The sequence below is a fragment of the Dipodomys merriami genome, unplaced genomic scaffold (assembly GCF_024711535.1).
Source record: "Dipodomys merriami isolate MVZ:Mamm:240054 unplaced genomic scaffold, mDipMer1.0.p SCAF_21, whole genome shotgun sequence".
Classification (NCBI taxonomy): Eukaryota; Metazoa; Chordata; class Mammalia; order Rodentia; family Heteromyidae; genus Dipodomys; species Dipodomys merriami.
Genome location: NW_027203493.1, coordinates 4,715,050 through 4,730,971, shown reverse-complemented (window position 1 = coordinate 4,730,971; position 15,922 = coordinate 4,715,050). Strand labels below are relative to the sequence as shown.

Here is a 15,922-nt window from a genome sequence, read left to right as displayed (position 1 = left end):
GTTACATACTGGCATAATATGCAATAAATCTATGAAAATATAATAGATAATGTCTCTTTCTCTACACACACACACACACACACACACACAACTAGATCAATATCCATTTTACCTTTGGAAAAATATCTAAATACGAAAAATTTGTTCAAGGTGACTTCCTTCATCAACCTTTATGTCACCAAGCAAATAATGACTTCGAAAACCATATATTTAACTCATTTGTCTTCGGCTCAGCTGGTCACATAGTCTGAACAAGGATTTTGAAACTACAAATTTTTCTGTCTTAGAAAAACTAAAACTTTGATTAAAAATCAATGTCCTTGTAAAAATTCAGCAGACATAGAGTACATAAAGTAATACTTCTCTATTTACTTCAACAGGTTGTCTTTTGAAAATCTGGGATACAAGCACATTTTTTAAAATCAAATACTGATTTTTCATATGGTTAAGTAATGGCTTTTATGATGAGTTCAAATAAGAAATATTTAGTCTGCTTCTCACTTCAAATATGATTCTCACATTTTCACGTTCTCCTTTGGTTTCCTCATCTTGGAAAAAATAATACTAAGTGAAATATTTCCAATTCATTATCGTTATTTTAATTCTTTTCACTCTTTTAAGGAAATAGTCACCTGTTTATATGCAACCAGATAGATGGGGTTTTGCCAGTATGTTATTGACAAATTTGCCAGGGTTGCTTTACCATTTTCTTGCAAGGTGTTCTTTCATGAATAATCAAATCCACTTTCAGAGTGAACCATAGTGCACATGTAGTACATACAGAGGCAGGCGGGACAAAACCAGTGCAGAAAGGAGAGAGTCCCCAGGCTTGTGAAGCTGAATAATTAGTGTGTTCCCTGAGATCTGGGGAGCACTCTGTGCACTGACTGAGTGAGGGGTCACCAAGAGAGGTTGTGATGTTCACCCAGTGTACTCATGACACAAGTGATTTCATATTACAAATTTCTCACATTGAAATGAGCATATGAAATATGCAGCACAATATTAATTATGCAATTCTTCAAGAATATATAGAATAGCCAAATAAGCACTTTTTGCACATTATAAAATGATTGACAAAGTTGCAAATGTAAAATAAAATGACTCTTATGAATTTCTCTGAATTTCATTGTACTCCATAATTTAATACACATGTACTATACATGACATAATTATGCTATTCAATATGTAATTTTTCATGTTAACATTTAAAAATTCCACTTTATAGTGACAGTCACAAAGTTAATATTTATGCTAAAGCTTTCTAATGATTACCAGTGTTACTTTAATATATATATATGCATATTATTTTATGTAGGCATCCTCAATAGGAAAAGGTAATCATGTTCTTCATTTTGTAACCAGATAGAAAGGGCAACATTTTATACATTAAGTCTTGCAACTTTTGTCTTTGAACACATGCCAAGTAATTTCTTTTTTTGCTGGAAATTGGTCCCTGAGAATGACAGTGTTGCACAATTCTCCAAGCCCTTTAAAGAAGGTGCCCTGCAGCTAGCATGCTCGGAGACGCTGTAAACACTGCTCTGTAGAAAACCAAAGTACTTGTTAAGTGTTCTTTTGAGGCAGACCTAACCAGTATACTTAGGATTAAGTCAACCAGAACACATTTTTTAGAATGATTTAATTTATCATAGATGAAAAGAAATAGTACATTCAAAATACAAAAATATGTATACATGAAATAACAAATGCTACTGTATCATAGAATCATTCACCTTTTATAATACATTTTATTAGTTCTGAGAGGCAAATTGTGGATTAACATATTATATGGACAATCTCTAATGAATTCTTTTCAACTCTTTGGGCTCACAGTAAGTATTCTTATAAAAACTGTAAAATCAGATCAGTTAACAATCGCTTTGTTGGAACATTACTTGTAGACATAAGACTTGTGCCTTATGCTAAGTGATATCAGCATTGCTTGAAACAAAAATGCAGACATGATCTAGATTGATCAAAATATAACTTTTGGGAAAAATTATATGTTACTTTGGAGTATACGATGCAAGGTAGAAATTGACTTTTATGAGTGGTATGATATAAATGTGCACTAATGCAATACCATAAAGTGAAAAATCAGGAATTTGACTTTATCAACATTGCAAACAAATGAACAATACATGATTCACTGAATCTCCTCTCAATATGTACTCTGACAAATGTTCTGTTTAGATTTACACAAATAATTATAAAATGAAATATACTGGTAAGATCATGCTGCTTCATGTCAAAGACCTAAGACTAGAATCAACATCCAAATACAATTAATTCAAATAAAGTTATTTAAAGTTTCACTTGATTCTCCATATCTAGGGTACTGGAAACATAAAAGCACCAAGGGTCTACCACTTGTGCAGGCTAAAAATCTCCTTCGTCAAAGATAACACTTGGAGAAATTTCAGAATCTTTCTCATTAAGAAATACCTTACGATTTATATTCTGTATTCAAACAGCAGTCTGCCGATATGCTTAGGAATTGATAGGTGAGAAAAAGCATAAATTATTACTAATTTTGATAAAGAAAAAATTAATTATTAAAAATGAACTCTGAACAGCTCAGAGAATAAAACTTCATGAGTTTATTTACACTTTCACCTCTCATTTCTCAATAGTTAACATTACCCCATTATGAATACCTGGAATGACACAAACGTGAGCTACTTCATCCTTACGGGATTAACAGATTCTGGAGAGGTCCAATTGGCCCTCTCTCTGCTCTTTCTCCTGATCTACCTGACTTCTGAGCTGGGTAACCTAGGCATGATATTAATCATTTGGCTGGATCACCAGCTTCACACACCTATGTATTTTTTTCTCACTCAACTTTCATTCCTTGACCTATGTTATTCAAATGTCATCACACCTAAAACCTTAGTGAACTTGCTGACTTCCTCTAAGAGCATTTCATACTTGGGCTGTTTCACTCAGTTGTACTTTTTCGTTTTGCTTAGCGCAACAGAATGCTTTCTTCTCTCCTCTATGGCATATGATCGCTACATTGCTATCTGTAACCCTTTGCACTACCCAGTGATTATGTCACCAAGACTCTGCCGAGTCCTGCTCACTGGGTCCTATATGGTTGGCTTTATGGATTCCTTTGTCAACAACCTTTGTATGAGCAGATTGCATTTTTGCAACTCCAACATAATCCATCACTTTTTCTGTGATGCATCCCCGATTTTAATCCTATCCTGCAATGACACCTATGGCATTGAGATGATGATAATGCTCCTGGGTGGTTCCACAGTAATAGTCTCACTTATCATAATATGTGTGTCCTATGTGTGCATTCTGTCGACTATTCTGAAAATCACTTCCACTTCAGGAAAGCAGAAAGCCTTCTCCACCTGTGCCTCCCATCTCCTTGGAGTTACAATTTTCTATGGCACCATCATTTTTACTTATTTAAAACCCAAGAAGTCCTACTCCCTGGGCAAGGATCAAGTGGCTTCTGTGTTTTATACTATTGTCATTCCCATGCTGAACCCACTCATTTATAGTCTGAGAAATAAGGAAGTGAAAAATGCTTTCATTAGGGTCATGCAGAAAAGAGGTGGGTTCAGGCAAATAAAATAACAGTAGTTATAAGCCTTCAAAATTATCTTTTGTTTTTGTCTTTATTGGGCAGGTCTTTTGATTCTCTCTAAAAACATACAAAAATACTGCTTTTGAATGTAACCAAAGCCATGCAGTCTTAAATATTACCCAGAGTGTTTTCTGTGAATGCAAGGTGTAATCCGGTTTGTAATATTCTAAGATGAATAATAATTGACTTACTTAAAAATTAATAAAATATATAGATCAAATAATTGACAATAAGCATTTCTGACGTCCATTATTTTTTTATCTGGAAGAGTTCTACAATTTCCCTTATTATGAATTATTATCACCACATTATAATAAGAGCTTGTATTTTCACTATTAAAGATGATAAATGTCATCTTTTCTTTCTCTGGCTTGCTTCCCTTATTCCCTTTCTTACTTCCCTCCTTCCCTCTCTCCCTTCCCTCCTAATTCAGACCCCCATAATTCTGGGGCTTGAATCCCAGGCACTGCATTTGTTAGGTACTCTACCATGATATCACCATCATTCCAAGCCTAGTTTCTATGATTGTACTAGTATTTATTCTAAGTTAATATTTTTTTACTATCACATTAATCAAGCACTTAAAAAGTATCAACTCAGAGCTGCTTCTTCTTTTTAATTATTATTATTTTTTGTCAAGGTGATTACAAGGGCTACAGTTACATAAGTGAGGTAGAATACATTTCTTGTCAAATTGTTACCCTTCCCTCATTTTTCTCCTACTTTGCCTGCCCCTTCTTCCCCCAAGTTTGTACGGATCATTTTCAACATAGTGTCTTGTGTATATTGCTGCTGCTTCGTTCCTCCCTTGTCCTTTGTCTCCCCATTCCGTTGTTCCCCTTCCCTTCCCTAATCAAATAAACATACACGCAACCAGGGTACCAAAATCAAATACAGCTACAACTGACCACAGGGGGAAGAGCATACAAAAATCAAGAAATCACATAGTACACTAAAAACAACAACAACAAAGAAAAACTTGTGTCCATGTCTTGGAGTTCATTTCGCTTAGCATTTTCTCATATGGTCAAATATACAGTGCTATTGAGCTATTCTGCTCATCTACTAAGACTATTCTAGATGCATACTAAATATTTCATGTATGGACCTATGTATCTTTCGGTTTGTCTTAAAATCACTTAAATTGATATTTTCCAAGTTGTTCCATTTCCTTACAAATGGGCCGTGTCTTTCCTTTTTTTTTTTTTTTTTGTGAAAATACCTTACATAGGGGTTACAACTACATAGGCAAGATAATGAGTACATTTCTTATTAAGCATTGTTGCCTCCTTCTTTCTTTTCCCTTCCCATCCTGTCCCCTCTCTCCCCCTACCTCCCCCCAATCCCCAACCCCCCCCACCATCTCCACCATCCCCCCAACCCCACCCCCACTCTCCCCTCCCCTTGCAGGCCAAAGTTGTAAAGTTCCTTTTTCGACATAATATCTTGTACATTTCACTGTTGTAATGGGTCCACCTGTATCTCTATTTAAACAATTTGTTTTGTCCCTTTCCCTCCACAAATTATACCAACATCAAATACATTGATGGAAGCACACTGTCTTGTCTATTGGTTTGTGTTTGGGCAGTTTGAGGTGAGGTACAAAATGGTGGGACAAGTAGTGAAATAATTCAGTAGTGACACTAGACACTATATTGAAAATTACTGGATTATTTCGTTTGATTCTGTCTCTCTAATAACCTTCAAATGTGTTTCTGCTTCGGTCTCTCTTAATTTCCTCCATTTTCATTAATTCTCACAAATGATATAGCCTTTCACATTAACATGGTCCCTTGACCAATCCCTTCAATAGTCTCTGAGAGTAAAGTTCTAAATTCATGTACTTCCTTAAAACCATTGACTCTCCTGATAATTAGAATAGTTTCTTTGGCTTCATTTACTTTAGGCTGTTACATCCTTCATGTTGCCCTTCCTTTCAAGACTACAGACATGTTCAACTAATAGCTATAGACAACTGTCTATAGAATGGTTGTTCATAATAAACCTTTTGTGTTGGTCACTATCAAGTAAATGACTACTTGATTCTTCTGGTGTGCATTCATCACACTGTTTAAAGTACTTTTACTTCTAATAAAAGACTCATATTCAAGGAGGAGGAGAATTGCTCTCCCTAAAGACTTTTTCATAATGCGCTCAAAAAGGTCGATTATTTGCCATTGTCCTATCATCATCTTTTCCATTATGAAAATGATTAAAATATTATTTTCACTTCTGACTTCACATCTGAATTAATTTTTACACTTCTAAGGAAACAATGACCGCAGCTCATTACACTTCATTATTATCAAATTCATAAGAAAGTGTCTATGAATAGTTGGTTGTATGACACATTTGTTGAAAGAATTTGTGAGTTCATTTGTAGACTGAATTTAAGAGTTAATTTTTTCATGCAAGTGTTTCCTAATATGTGATGTGTATTTGATATTAAAAATGAATACAGAAAAATGCATTTGTTTTTCTATTGCAAATTACAGCTTTTGGAAAAAGGCTTTCAATAATACTTTCTGATGGACATGTAAGAATTGGATAGTGACACAACTATCTAATAAGATGACAATTGTCTTTGTAAGTTCCATGTGAAACATGATAAAGAATAAACAGTAAATAGAGATATGATTTTAAGAAGACTGATGTTTGAGGACAATACTTATATAAGTAAAATTTGCTTGTCTCCTCAAAGTCTCACACTAACATGTATTTGAAATACTTTTTCCTGGAATATCATTTCTGGTTTCATCCAGAGTAGATATATCATGGTTTCCTTTGGTTTTCTTTAAAAAAATAAGAAAGCAAAAATATAATTCATCAAAAACGTGAATACCATGTAATTCACATATATATATATATATATATATATATATATATATATATATAAACATTCCTATTAACCATTTTATTCTACTCCAACAATTAAAGCAAGCCAACAGATTGTGATTCATAGAGTGTTGTAGAATAATTCAGCAGCCTAGACAAGTATCCACTAATTGGCTCTGGGAGTACAGCCATGAATGTCTCTGATTCCCAAGAGTTGTGTTAATAAGACTTGCTGCCATTTGTTGCAGGCTTCTAGAAAGAATCAAGAGAGGTGGATAGCATTGATTCCTACAGTCTCTTATGAAAATGGACATCATGAAACATCAGTTTGTGAAAGTAACACACAAGGTCTTTCATTTCTACCCTGAAGATAGCTCAGAGCCTTATCCCTTCAGAACTATTAGGGAATGGTTACTGTGGAAGATGACCACTGTAAGACACTGATTACACACTACCTTAACTACTCACTGTTCAAACATTAAAATGCAAAGGCTGATTCTGCAAAAGAAGCTTGATAAACAGTGGAAAGTTTTTGTCAGTCTCAGGATCACCTATTTTATTTGAAACAATTTTGTGTGAAACAGAAATTTATCTGGAAACATAATCAAAGAAAATGACAGGGGAAATAGTGAGTCAGAAGGAAATGTCCCAGGACATAGAGTCTCTTCCATGTACCAGCTGAGGAAAGAAGCACTTCTCATTTCCAGGCAACTTGTGACTTCCTTTAAGATCAGCTCCACTCTGCACAGGTTGTTGAGGAAGCCAGCGTGGGGTCAGGTGACCCTGTGACTGGTATTGTGTGTGAAGAATTCTGTGCCTGTTTACAGACATTCTGCCTGCATTGCAGAGAGTCCTGTAGACTGCACATGCCAAGATTGATCCACTGCGAACTTTCTGCCTAGTCTGCCTTATACATGTGTGAGTGTGATTCTCCACATCCACTCAAAATTTACATAGGAAAAAGTCCCCCCAGCTTCCACTCAAAATACTGGACTTTCAGTGACTATGGTCTATAGAGGTGATTTTTTTTTTAATTAGCACAGTTGGTCAAAAGGAATTCTTTATTACATTCTTGTATAGTACAAAGCGCCCTGACCAAAGTCACATGTCTATCAATCTAAATCACTTGGTCATTTATGATTACCCTGTCTTCCAAATTCATTCGTCTTGTTTCATTCTTATATTTTCAAGTGTACATATAAATAAATTTAGTGTATTCACTCTTCTTCACTCAATTTCTTTAGGTTTACTTAATAAACCTTTATAACATTCACATGTTTCCAGAGAGATGAAATCATCATACAGAAATAATACCAGTACACTCATCACAGGAGTATGTATATGACCCATATTTTATTTTTTATTAAAAGTACATTCTAGTTTTTTTTTTTGGGGGGGGGGGAGGTCCGGTCATGGGACCTGAACTCTGGGCCTGGGAGCTGTCCCTCAGCTCTTCAGCTCAAGGTTAGAGCTCTACTTGAGCCACAGCTCCACTTCCAGCTTTTTTCTTTTTGCTTATGTGGTGCTGAGGAATATTTTAAAATGAATTTGTTTCCCTATAACTGATGAACTGATAAAATGTTACATATTGATATAACAAACATGTAAAAAATATAATACATAATGTCTCTCTCTCTCTCTCCACACACACACACACACACACACACACACACACACACACACACACACACACACACACACACACACACACACATGATCAATGTCCATTTTACATTTGGAAAATAAAAACTACACATAGCAAATTTGTTCAAATGATTTTCTTCATCAAAAATTTGGCCACCAATAAACAATGACAGAAAATTACACATTTCGCTAATTGTTCTTGTTTTTATTTTTTTTCCGGTCCTGGAGCTTGAACTCAGGGCCTGGGCAGTGCCCTTGAGCCTCTCTGTGTGCAAGGCTAGCTCTACCACTTGATCCCAAGACTTCTTCCAGCGTTTTCTGTGTATGTGGTACTAGGGAATCAGACTCAGGGCTTCAAGCATGCTAGGCATGTTAAGCCACATCCCCAGCCTAATTGCTAATTGTCTTAAGCTCAGCTGGTCACATAGTTTGACCTTGAATTTTGAAACTAAAATATTTCTGTCTCAGAACAACTAAAATTTTAATTACAAAACAATGTCATTGTAAAAATTCATCAAATAAGGAATACATAAAATGATACTTCTCTATTTAATTCAGTAGGTTTTCTTTTGGAAACCTGGGTTATGAGCACCTATTTTTCTTCAGAAACTCATTTTATAATGATAACAAATGGCTTTTGTGATGAGTTCAGATGGGAAGTTTTTAGTATGATTCTCACTTCATGCATTTTCAGATTTTCTTTTCATTTTCACCACCCTTGGTGTGTGTGTGTGTGTGTGTGTGTGTGTGTGTGTGTGTGTGTGTGTGTGTGTGTGTGTGTTTGTGTGTGAAAATACCATACAGAGGGGTTACAATTACATGGGCAAGGTGATGAGTACATGTCTTATCAAGCGTTGTTGCCTCCTCCTTTGTTTCCCCTTCCTATTCCTTCCCATCTCCCCCTCCTCACTCTAACCCAAAGCTGTAGAGTTTGTTTTTCAACATTAAGACTTGTATATCTTATTGTTGCAGTGAGTTCAACTGTATCCCTATTTAAAGGGTTGGTTTTTTCCCTTCCTCTCCATAAATTATACCAACATCAAATACAATGAAAGCAGGGGTTATATGGTGGGGGAGGGACAAAAAAAGCAACAAGGAAATCATCTTATAAATATGTTAGAAAAAATCACAAGAAAGAAAAAACATTTGAATCCTTATCTTGGGGTTCATTTTGCCTAATATCAGTTTTTCTGATCATTTCTACTTGTCTCAGACAGTTATTAGTTATTGCAAATAATGGAAACCATGAATCCTCCTTTGGGAAAATAAATAAGACTCAATGAAGTATTTCTAATACATTATCATTATTTTAATTTTTTCACTCATGTAAGGAAATAATCACCTGTTTATATACATCTAGATAGATCGTTTTTTCCAGCATAATATATTGTTTTATTTATTTATTTTTTGGGGGGTCTGGTCGTGGGGCCTGAACTCTGGGCCTGGACGCTGTCCCTCAGCTCCTCAGCTCAAGGCTAGTGCTCTACCACTTGAGCCACATCGCCACTTCCGGCATATTTTTTTCTTTTTGCTTATGTGGTGCTGAGGAATTGAACCCAGGGCCTCAGGCATGCAAGGCAAGCACTCTACCACTGAGCAACCTTCCCAGCCCTTTTTTATGATTATATATTATGTTATGTTAATATATAACATATATTATATATTATATTATGTTATATTTTATTATAATTGACAAATTTGTCAGGGTTGTGTTATCATTTCCTGACAAGTATTGTTTTGTAAACAATCAGGTCCACCTACAGAGTAAACCACAGTGCACAGTTAGTATGTACAGATGCAAGCAGGACAAAACCAGTGCAGACAGGAGAGAGCCCAGAACCTTGTGAAGCTGAATAATTAGTGTGGTCCCTGAGAGCTGGGAAGCACTCTGTGCACTGACTGAGTGAGGGGTCACCAAGAAAGGTTGTGATGTTCACCCAGTGTCCTCATGGCACAAGTGATTTCATATTACAAAGTTCTCACATTGAAATGAGCATATTAAATATGTAGCACAATAATAAGTATGCAGTTCTTCAAGGATATATAGTATGTCCAAATAAGCACTTTCTGCACATTGTGAAATGATTGACAAAGTAGCAATTATAATTTAAAATGATTTTCATGAATTTCTCTGAATTTCATTGCACTCCATAATATATAGTACACATGTACTATACATGACATAATTGTACTACTCAATATGTAATTTTTCATGCTAACATTTAAAGATTCTACTTTATAGTGACAGTCATAAAGTCAATATTTATGCTAAAGCTTTCTAATGATTACTAGTGTTACTTTAATTTATATATATATGTATATATATACATGTATATATATATGTATATGTATACATATATACATTTATATATGTATACATATATGTATATATATATGTATATATATATATATACATATATATAATGTAGGCATCCTCAACAGGAAATGGTAATCATGTTCTTCATTTTGTAACCAGATAGAAAAGGCAACATTTTATACATTAAGGCTTGCAACTTCTGTCTTTGAACACATGCCAAGTACTTTTATTTTTGCTGGAAATTGGTCCCTGAGAATGACACAGTGTTGCACAATTCTCCAAGCCCTTTAAATGAGGTGCCCTGCAGCTAGCAGCTGGGAGAGGGTGTAACCACTGCTCTGTAGAAAACCAAAGTACTTGTTAGGTATTCTTTTGAGGCAGACCTACCTAGTATATTTAAGATTAAATCAAACAGAACACACTTTTTAGAAGGATTTAATTTACCACAGATGAAAAGAAACAGTAATTTCAAAATGCACAAAAAATGTATACATGGAACAACAAATGCTGCTACATCATAGAACCTTTCACATTTTATTATTCATTTTATTAGTTCTGAGAGGCCAATTGAGGATTAACATATTATATGGACAATCTTTAATGAATTCTTTGCTTTTCAACAGCTTGGACTCACAGTAAGTATTCTTCTAAAAACTATAAAATCAGATCAGATAACAGTTGCTTTGTTGGAACATTATTTGTAAACATATGACTTGTGCTTGTGCTAATTGATATCAGCATTGCTTGAAACAAAAATGCAGACCTGATCTAGATTGATCAAGTTATAATTATTGGGAAAAATTACAGGTTAATTGTTAGACTTTGGAGTATATTATAAAATCAAGAAATTAACCTTTGTGAATGGTGTGATATAAATGTGCACTAATACAATACCATAAAGTAAAAATTTGGAATTTTATTATCGACATTACAAACAAATGAACATGATTCTCTGAATCTCCTCTCAATATTTCCTCAGAATAATGGTCTTTTCATATTTACAGAAATAATTATTAAGTAAAATTCACTGGTAAGATCCTGCTGTTTCATGTCAAAGACCTAAGACTAGAATCAACACCCAAATATAATTCAAATAAAGTTATTTAAAATTTAGCTTGATTCTCCAAATCTAGGATACTGGAAACATAAAAGCACCAATGGTCTACCACTTGTGCAGGCTAAAAATCTCCTTTGTCAAAGATAACACTTGGAGGAATTTCAGAATCTTTTTCGTTAAGAAATACCTCACTATTTATGTTCTGTATTCTAACATCAGTCTGCTATTATGCATAGGAATTCATAGGTGAATCAAAGCTTAAATTATTACCAATTTTGATAAAGACAAAATTAATTATTAAAAATGAACACTGAACAGCTCAGAGAATAAAACTTCATGAGTTTATTTACACTTTCACCTCTCATTTCTCAATAGTTAACTTTACCCCATTATGAATACCTGGAATGACACAAACGTGAGCTACTTCATCCTTATGGGATTAACAGATTCTGGAGAGGTCCAATTGGCCCTCTCTCTGCTCTTTCTCCTGATCTACCTGACTTCTGAGCTGGGTAACCTAGGTATGATATTAATCATTTGGCTGGATCACCATCTTCACACACCTATGTATTTTTTTCTCACTCAACTTTCTTTCCTTGACCTATGTTATTCAAATGTCATCACACCTAAAACCTTAGTGAACTTGCTGACTTCCTCTAAGAGCATTTCATACTTGGGCTGTTTCACTCAGTTGTACTTTTTTATTTTGCTTAGCGCAACAGAATGCTTTCTTCTCTCCTCTATGGCATATGATCGCTACATTGCTATCTGTAACCCTTTGCACTACCCAGTGATTATGTCACCAAGACTCTGCCGAGTCCTGGTCACTGGGTCCTATATGGTTGGCCTTTTGGATTCTGTTGTCAGTACCCTTTGCATGAGCAAATCGCATTTCTGCAACTCCAACATAATCCATCACTTTTTCTGTGACACATCCCCAATTTTAATCCTATCCTGCAATGACACCTATTTCATTGAGATGACGATAATGTGTCTTGCTGGTTCCACGGTAATAATCTCACTTATCATAATATGTGTGTCCTATGTGTGCATTCTGTCGACTATTCTGAAAATCAGTTCCACTTCAGGAAAGCAGAAAGCCTTCTCTACCTGTGCCTCCCATCTCCTTGGGGTCACCATTTTTTATGCCACCGTCATTTTTACTTATTTAAAACCCAAGAAGTCCTACTCCCTGGGCAAGGATCAAGTGGCTTCTGTGTTTTATACTATTGTCATTCCAATGCTGAACCCACTCATTTATAGTCTGAGAAATAAGGAAGTGAAAAATGCTTTCATTAGAGTCATGCAGAAAAGAGGTGGGTTCAGGCAAATAAAATAACAGTGGTTATAAGCCTTTAAAATTATCTTTTGTTTTTGTCTTTACTGGGCAGGTCTTTTGACTCTCTCTAAAAACATACAAAAATACTGCTTTTGAATGTAACCAAAGCCATGCAGTCTTAAATATTACCCAGAGTGTTTTCTGTGAATGCAATGTGTAATCCAGTTTGTAATATTCTAAGATGAATAATACTTGACTTACTTAAAAATTAATAAAATATAGAGCTCAAATAATTGACAATAGGCTTTCTCTACATCCCTTAATTTGTTATCTGGAAGAGTTCTAAAATTTCCCTTATTTTGAATTATTATCACTGTATTATAAAATTTGATCTTGTATTTTCACTATTGAGGGTGATAAATGTCCTCTTTCTTTTCCCTGCCTTCCTTCCCTTCTTCCCTTTCCTCTCTCCTTCCTTCACTCCCTTCCCTCCAAAATCTGACCCTCATATTTCTGGGGTTTGAATCCCAGGACACTGTGTTTGTTAGGTAATCTACCAGGATATCACCATCATTCCAAGCCTAGTTTCTATAATTGTACTATATTTTCTTACTATCACATTTATCAGGAATTTAAAAAGTATCAACTCAGAAGTGCTTCTTCTTTTTAATTATTATTTTTTGTCAAGGTGATGTACAGGGGTTTACAGTTACATAAGTGAGGTAGTGAGTACATCTCTTGTCAAATTGTTAACCTTCCCTCATTTTTCTCCTATTTTGCCTGTCCCCTCTTCCCCCAAGTTTGTACAGATCATTTTCAACATTGTGTCTTGTGTATATTGCTGCTGCTTCGTTCCTCCCTTGTCCTTTGTCTACCCAATCCGTTGCTCCCCTTCCCTTCCCTAATTCAAATGAACATACATGCAATACCAGGGAATCAAAATCAAATACAGCTACAACTGAACACAGGCAGAAGAGCATACAAAAATCAAGAAATCACATAGTACTCTAAAAACAACAACAACAAAGAAAAACTTGTGTCCATGTCTTGGAGTTCATTTTGCCTAGCCTCTTCTTATATGTTCATATATACATAGCTATTGAGCTATTCTGCTCATATACTAAGATTATTCTAGATGCATACTAACTATTTCAAGTTAGGGAAAGAAACCATGGGACCGACATTTCTTTCGGTTTTTCTTAAAATCACTTGACTTGCTATTTTCCAAGTCTTTCCATTTCCTTACAAATGTGGTGGTGTCATTCTTTTTTTTTTTACTGTGAAAACACTTTATAGAGTGGTTACAATTACATGGGAAAAATAATGAGTACATTTCATACCAAGCATTGTTACCCCCTCCTTTGTTTTCCCTTCCCATCAAGCCCTCTCTCCCTCCACCTCCCCCTATTCTCCAACCCTACCACCACCACTATGATCACCACCATCCCTCCCAACCCTCCCAGTTCAGGCCAAAGTTGTAAAGTTCTTTTTTCAACATATGTCTTGTACATCTCATTGTTGTAATGGGTCCACCTGTATCTCTATTTAAACAATTTGTTTTTTCCCTTCTGCTTAGCAAATTATACCCACATCAAATACACTGATGGAAGCACACTGTCATGTTTATTGGTTTGTCTTTGGGCAGGCTGAGGTGGGGTACAAAATGGTGGGACAAATGGTGAAATGCTGCAGCAGTGACACTCACTAGACACTATATTGAAAATTACTGGATTATTTCATATTGATTCTGTCTCTCTAATAACCTTCAAATGTGTTTCTTCTTTTACAATTTTCACTGCTTCAGTCTCTGTTAATTTCCTCCATTTTGGTTAATTCTCACAACTGATATAGACTTTCACACTGACATGTTCCCTTGACCAACCCCTTCAATAGATCTCTGAGAGTAAAGTTATAAATTCTTGTACTTCCTTAAAACCATTGACTCTCCTGATAATTAGAATAGTTTCTTTGGCTTCTTTTACTTTAGGCTGTTACATCCTTCATATTGCCCTTCCTTTCAAGACTACAGACCTGTTCAACTAACAGCTACAGACAACTGTCTATAGAATGGTTGTTCATAATAAACCTTTTGTATTGGTCACTATCAAGTAAATGACTACTTGATTCTTCTGGTGTCCATTCATCAGACTGTTTAAAGTATTTTTCCTTCCAATAAAATACTCACATTGAAGCACAAGGAGAATTGCTCTCCTTAAAGACTTTTTCATAATGCCCTTGAAAAAAGTAGATTTTTTTATTATTGGTCTATCATCAACTTTTCCATTATGAAAATGATTAAAATATTATTTTCACTTCGGACTTCACATCTGAATTAATTTTTACACTTCTAAGGAAACAATGACCGCAGTTCATTAAATTTCATTATTACTAAATTCATGGGATTGTGTCTATGAATAGTTGGTTGTATGGCACATTTGTGAGTTCATTTGAAGAATGAATTTATGAGTTAATAATTTCATGTAAGTGTTTCCTAATATGTGATGTGTATTTGATATTAAAAATGAATAAAGAAAAATGCATTTGTTTTTCTGTTGCAAATTACAGCTTTTGGAAAAAGGCTTTCAATAATACTTTCTGATGGACATGTAAGAATTGGATAGTGACACAAATATCTAATAAAATGACAATTGTCTTTGTAAGTTCCATGAGAAACATGCTAAAGATATACAGTAAATAGAGTTATGATTTTAACAATACTGATGTTTGAGGACAATATTTATATAAGTAAAAATTGCTTGTCTACTCAAAGTCTCATACTAACATATATTTGAAATAATTTTTCCTGGAATATCACTTCTGGTTTCATCCAAAGTAGATATATCATGGTATCCATTGGTGTTCTTTTATTTCAAAAAAATCAGAAAGCAAAAATGTGATTCAAAAAATGTGAATACTCATGTAATTAATATATATATATATATATGGATATATTTAATCATTCCTGTTAAAGGTTTTATTCTGCTCCAACAAGCAGAGCAAGTCAACAGATTGTGATTCATTGAGTGTTGTAGACTATTTCAGCAGCCTAGACAAGTATCCACTAATTGGCTCTGGGAGTATAGCCATGAATGTCTCTGATTCCCAAGAGTTGGGTTAATAGAACTAGTGCCATTTGTTGCATACTTCTAGAAGGAATCAAAAACAGGTGGATAGCATTGA

General features: G+C 34.8%; 2 protein-coding genes across 2 annotated transcripts; both read left to right on the top strand.

The window, feature by feature from the left end:
* Positions 1-2,652: 2,652 nt before the first annotated feature.
* LOC138833615 (olfactory receptor 8H1-like) lies at positions 2,653-3,600 on the top strand. Its single transcript, XM_070031897.1, has one exon. It carries the CDS (start codon positions 2,653-2,655, stop codon positions 3,598-3,600), a length of 948 nt encoding a protein of 315 aa, XP_069887998.1.
* An 8,254-nt stretch (positions 3,601-11,854) lies between these two features.
* On the top strand, positions 11,855-12,802 carry LOC138833614 (olfactory receptor 8H1-like). Its single transcript, XM_070031896.1, has one exon. The coding sequence runs from the start codon at positions 11,855-11,857 to the stop codon at positions 12,800-12,802; it is 948 nt and encodes a 315-aa protein (XP_069887997.1).
* The last annotated feature ends 3,120 nt before the right edge of the window (positions 12,803-15,922 follow it).